Source organism: Lagopus leucura, unplaced genomic scaffold (genome assembly GCF_019238085.1).
Source record: "Lagopus leucura isolate 7727_CA_CO unplaced genomic scaffold, USGS_WTPT01 Super-Scaffold_100034, whole genome shotgun sequence".
Lineage (NCBI taxonomy): Eukaryota > Metazoa > Chordata > Aves > Galliformes > Phasianidae > Lagopus > Lagopus leucura.
In genome coordinates this window covers 3,497,063-3,503,172 of record NW_024962283.1, presented here as the reverse complement: position 1 = coordinate 3,503,172, position 6,110 = coordinate 3,497,063, and the positions used below count along the sequence as shown (strand labels likewise).

At 54.7% G+C, this 6,110-nt stretch overlaps 2 protein-coding genes across 2 annotated transcripts in view; both read left to right on the top strand.

Annotated features, from left to right (window-relative positions):
* SC5D (sterol-C5-desaturase) overlaps nucleotides 1-1,882 on the top strand; it is a 5,187-nt gene extending 3,305 nt beyond the window's left edge. The window contains exon 5 of the mRNA XM_042882363.1: nucleotides 273-1,882. Within this exon, the coding sequence (XP_042738297.1) occupies nucleotides 273-695 (423 nt within the window). The 3' untranslated portion in view covers nucleotides 696-1,882. The remainder of the gene's footprint in view (nucleotides 1-272) is intronic.
* A 3,838-nt stretch (nucleotides 1,883-5,720) lies between these two features.
* Nucleotides 5,721-6,110, top strand: part of SORL1 (sortilin related receptor 1) — a 34,884-nt gene continuing 34,494 nt past the window's right edge. Inside the window, exon 1 of the mRNA XM_042882359.1 lies at nucleotides 5,721-5,924. Within this exon, the coding sequence (XP_042738293.1) occupies nucleotides 5,721-5,924 (204 nt within the window). The remainder of the gene's footprint in view (nucleotides 5,925-6,110) is intronic.

Below are 6,110 nucleotides of genomic sequence, written 5' to 3'. Positions count from 1 at the left end.
CAGGTGGGGATGGGTGCAGGTGGGGATGGGTGCAGGTGGGGATGGGTCACATTTCCTCATCTGCATCCCCACTGACAAGTGAGCTCGTAGTCTGTTAGAACCTACAAAGATTCTCTGACCCCAACTTTCCTGTGTCACTCAGCCACACACAACAGCTATCCTCAGTGATGCTGACAGGTAGCTATCCCAAAATAGGTGGGCCTGGAGAGGGGCTCCTATCCCATGGGCCTCAGCCCCTCACCTCTGGCCTAGCACCTACCCTTTCCCCACAGCGCTTCCACAAACCCCACCACCTCTGGAAGATCGCGACGCCCTTCGCCAGCCATGCCTTCCACCCCGTGGATGGCTTCATGCAGAGCCTGCCCTACCACATCTACCCCTTCCTCTTCCCCCTGCACAAAGTCACCTACCTGGGCCTCTACATCTTCGTCAACGTCTGGACCATCTCCATCCACGACGGCGACTATCGCGTCCCCCAGCTGCTGCGGCACGTCATCAACGGCTCTGCCCACCACACCGACCACCACCTCTACTTTGACTACAACTACGGGCAGTACTTCACCCTCTGGGACAAGATTGGTGGATCCTACAAGAGCCCCACTGCCTTTGAGGGCAAAGGCCCCCACGATTACATGCGCAAGCTGCGGGAGAATGGTTCAGCGTGTCCCAACGGTGACACTGACAAGACCAAGTAGGTGTTCTCAGATTGGCTGCAACCCCAACAGACTCTGTCTCATCCCACCCCTCCTGAGCCTTTTCGGACAATGTTCCCCCATAGAAGGAGTTCCCATCTCTTCCCATCGCTCAGCAAGTCTCAGCATCTCAAACCCCTCGCTCCCCTGGGTCAAGAGGTGCACATGGGGCTGATGTGCACATGGAAAGGAGGATGCCACACAGTTCCCTCCACTTCTACAGCACACAGCCACCACCCATGGATGCTCATTCACAGCCCATCTTTTCAATCTGAGCTGCTCTGGGACCTTCTCTGCTCGTGGATGGGTCTTGGACCCCCCCCCCCCCCCTCCCCCAGCATTCCCAACCCTCTTCATGGCACACAGACACCTTAACGCTACGCAAAGCTGCTGCTATTCAGACTTCTTGGAAATACACATGCCATGTTTGTGCCCCACATCAGTTACGTGCCCTCTCCAACCTGTATGACTGTGAGTACTGCCCACTCAGCAGGACACGTGCACTGACAGCAGCTCCAAGAGCTCCATCCCTGCTCCCAGAGCAGCACTCTCCATCCTCGCTTCACACTGCGAACCTCGGCTGCAACACAAACTCACCCCATTGCCATCACCACCTGTGAGTCCATACAGGAGCCCTGCACACAAACAGCATTGCAGTGTAAGCACAGCAGTAACATCACATGCCATTGGGTCTCCATCCATCTGCACCCATCCCTCTTCCTCCATGAGCTGCCATGGACGCCTACAGATCAAGTCACATCAAGATGAGAGGCAAACAGCATCGTGCATTGTGTTCTCCAGTGTGACCTGCACATCTGTATTCCCTGAGAAAAATACCATGACCTGCTACCTTGTGCAGCCAGCACAGGTCTTCCTCATGGCTCCTCGGCCTCTGGACATTCTGGGACTTCTTGGCACTGGACGAGAGCTCCTTCACCTCACCTGAAGATGCCACATGAGAACTTAACACAGAGGGGCACATCTGGAGATCAGAGGCAGACATTGAGCCCTTTGAACTCACAGGGAACATTAGGGGAGGGGAAATGGGAGGGCTTAGAAGCTGGGGATGGGGAAGAGCTGTGATTTCTGGCTTGTTTCCCCCCTGAAAAGCCAATGTGCTTCCTTTGGACACCTGACTGCCCTGCCTTCAGTCAGGCTAACCTTTAATAAAACTCATTTGCCAACTTCAATGGCATGTGGCACCTTCACTCTCAGTCTCCAGACAGTACAGAGATCATCCTGGCACCCCATTTCCACCCACTCCCACCAATCACCCCACAAGTTACCACCCAACAGGCCTCTCTGCCAGCTTTGTGCTCTCATGCCCAAGCCACAGAGAACAACAGAGCACAGTGAGCATTGTTCAGGGCTTTTCCGTGCCTAGTCAGCTCTGTTCTGTCACCCCCTCTCCCCAAACCTCCCCATGCTGTAACCCAGCCTTCTGCCTTCCCAGCCCAAGGCAGATGATAGAGTGCGCCCCAAGGTGATGCTTTTCACCCCACTCTGCAGCAGCCACCTAAGCCTTCACCCTCTCTTCTCCCCTTATTCTTTGCAGAGGTTCCCAGATGCACAAGTAGGAGAAATCTCTTTTTACTGCCCCACAGCAATATCAGTGCATTTCATACCACACAGGGTGTAACACTATAATACGTGAAAAGTACAGCAATAATAAGGGGGTGGCAAAATCTTTGGCTGCAGCAAATGAGGACAAACCCAAATGCAGCAACTAAAGATGCAGAAAGAAAGAAGAAAGCTTGTTTACCTTCAGGAAGCCTCAGGTAGGCAGGGATCTTCAGTGAGACCCCCTTCCATCACTGCCAACCCTTAAATGAGGGCTGGGAAGGGGTGGATCCTGGCTAGAACCCTTCCATCAGTCAGCACATTGCATGCACCTGTGCTCCCCTGGATTAGCCTGCCCTCTCACCAGGTGCTTAATTACTGCTTCAGGCTTCACTTAGCATTTCCACCGCACAGGGGACTCATACAACACTCTGCTTCCATGGGAGACCGACAATCTTGGGTGCAGTTACTGCAACAGACGCATGCATTCACTCCTGGGACAGAGAGCCCTCGTGCAGTTCCTCTGTGATGGGCACACACCTTCTAACCCCCAGGAACTGTATTCCCCCCACACCCATGGCTCACCCCTCATTTCCCTGCATCCTGCCCCTGTTCTCCCCTCCCCTCAGTTACTCAATCCCCACGTGCACATGAACTCTGGATGCGCAGTAGCTTGGAGCTCAGGCAAACACCAAAGGTCGAGGCAAAGGCTGGATTAAATGCGACAACAGCAGCACAGACCTTGGCACATCGGCACAGGGCCCTGTCAGCATCAGAAAAGCTCTATCCCTGCTCAGCACCCTTCTGCCACCCCTCCTGCAGGGCAGCACAGGATGTGCCACATTCCTCGGGCATGCAACCTTCCCCTGCACCCTGCATGCAACAGCCCACCTCCTATAGAACCACCTTTCTCCTACACGTGCCCCCATCTCTCAGCAGAGAGGCTTCAATTTACACCGAACACAAATGCTTCTCCCGGTTGCCTTGGCCGTAGAAAGCTCTGCCGCACCGCGGAGCCCGCGGGCCTCATGCACTTTTAGGACTGGCCACCAGGTGGCGCTGCTGAGCGCTGTGCCCGCACCGCCGGAGCCCAAAGGCCGGAGCCGTGTCCGTGTGTCCGTGTGTCCGTGTGTCCGTGTGTCCATGCGTGTGTCCGTAGGCTGCGACCTTACTGCAGATAGGGCTGACCATCGTTCCTTACAGGCTCTCCTGCTCTTATAGGCAGAGTGATGCTACTTCTACACCCAGCAGTGGGACAGCCGTGCCAGCCCTACGCAGGGGATGCAGATGCCCAGCACTGCTGCCTATGGCATGCCAACATGCCAGCACACACATCCTACAGAGCTCCTCACAACCTGAGAAGCGAGTGCTCATACCTTGGTAGAGGCTGCCACAAAGGAACATCCCTCAGCACATGAACACTGCACCACAGAGCTTTTCTACTCTGAAAGCGACGTGTGCACACAACCAAACACACACAACCCCATAGCACGTGGTGTTGCTGGCTCCCCTGCAAGGAGATGCTCTCAGATCACCAAAGCTTTTTACTGGGGTTGTTGTGATATGGCCCCAGAATCAGGTATATTCTTCAGTGCAGCTATTGCTACACCAAAGGGAATGCAGACCAGGGGAAGGGACGTATCATGCCATACCATACATGTGATATGTGCCCAGCACAGCTGAGGAAGGGTTCCTGTATCCCTGCACACCATTCATTCTCAGCAGACAGCCCATAGGGGGTCACTGCACTGCCTGCACATCTGCCCACAAACCTCCCGTGTGCTGTCTCTTTGGAAGATGCTTGAGGACAAAATGGGGTCTGCCACTGACATACCCAAACCAATACACCTCCTGTCTAGGAGAAGAACCTCCTGCTCCCTGTGGCCTTCCCAGTCCCTCTATGAATGGGGTCATTTCAACACAACACAACCTTCCTCTGCAGGCAGGCAGCAGTGCTGGATGGGGAGACTCATGTACTTTTGGGACTTAAAAAAGGCCAGTCTGCCCAGGAAAAGCTCCCTTGAACATGACAATACATTCATATCTCCTTCTCATATCATAGAATGGAATGGCCTGGGTTGAAAAGGACCACAATGCTCATCCAGTTCCAACCCCTTGCTATGTACAGGGTCACCAACCACCAGACCAGGCTGCCCAGAGCCACATCCAGCCTGGCCTTGAATGCCTCCAGGGATGGGGCATTCTCCAGCAAACAGCTCTTACTTGAGGCTGTAAACAGAGGAATTGCAACATTCAGCCTCCCCAAGAACAACCCTGGGGCTCAGACTGGACAGCAAGTGCTCACACAAAGAGCAAACCATCCTTGGGCCGGTTCCTCATTTCTCACCAGTTCCTATTCTACTCTGAATCAGTTTCTTCTTTTTTTTTTTCTCTTTTCTTCTTTTTTTTTTTCCTGGGGACTGGGGCAGCACTTTGGGGAAGGGATGCTGTTGTGTGTTGGGTCCCTGCTGGTCCCACCTGCAGACAGCAGCTCCACGGATCTGTGCACAAACATCTATCAACTCTCACCCCCGTGACCTGTGGTCCTCCAGGGGGACATTACCCTGAATCGAGACAGCTAAGAGCTTTATTAGGAGGGCTTCTAATTGTATTGGCTCCATAATTGAAACACGCTAACTAGGTTTCTAGGCAAAAGGTACCTCTGGGAACACTCTGGGCAATGTTTCAGCTGTTACAGCCAGCAAAATGCAGGGAGCTGAGCCCCCCAAAGGTGGTCTGCACTGTCCCCATGTCACCATACATCACCTCCACCATGCAGATGGGTTACAAGGTTGGCAAACACGGTAATCCCTGTGATGCACAGACTTTGTAACGGCTTTGGCTGGAAAGCCTTTTTTTTTTTCTTCTTTTTTTTCTTTTTTTTTTTTTTTTATTTAATGTTTATCTTTCACTGTTGATTTTTGGTTGTGTACTTTGCCGATTTTCACTGTTGATTTTACACTGTGTACTTTGCAGTGCTCATTTCTATCACCGCTCCAGACAGCTTCCCTTTGACCGCCTCTTCCTTATCACTGCTTTTCTTACCACCGACCTCCCATCACTTCAGATTGCCAACTTAGGACCGCGTACCTCTTTTTTCCGTATTTTTTTTTAAACTGCCGATTTCTGAGCGCTGAGTTTCTTACATCCGACATTTAAGTCTCGCTCTTTTTTCCACTCGCTCTTTCTTCAATCTTTTTCTTTTTCCTCGCATGTAACGGCTGCTCCGACACCCTTTCCGCTAAGCCTATCGATGACGTCGGACTTTCCCCGACGCCCGCATCCCTCGGGCCCGGTTTACCCCCGGGATGATGAAGCGTGGAATGGGGGGCGGGCCCGGGTGGGGCACAACCCCTCGTTCTGGGGGCGGTCGCGGGGCGGCGCGGCGGAGCACATTGCACATTCTGACCGGGCGGCGGCGCGGCTCCATCGGTCCCGCACGGCGCGGCCCGGCCCCGCGCCACGAACATGGCGACGCGGTGCAGCGGCGGGGCGAACGGTGCCGTTCTGTCCCCGCACCGCCTCGCCTTGCTGCTGCTGCTGCTGCTGCTTCTGTCCGAAGGGGCGGCGGGGGGCGGCTCCTCGCTGTTGCTACGCGTCCCTCCGGAGGCACCCGATGAACCCCCGCGGAGCCGCCGTGCCGCGCAGGAGCCCATCCAGGTGTACGGACAGGTGAGCCGCGGTCGCGACCTCCCCCTCTTTCCTCCCTTTTCCCCCCACTCCCCTTCCGCATCATTTCTAATTTATTTGTTCCTAATTCATTAAACCGACCGCACGGCAGAGCGGTGCGTTACATCACCCATGCAGCGCCTTGGGGGGGGGGGGGGGGGGGGGGGGGGGGGGGGGGGGGGGGGGGGG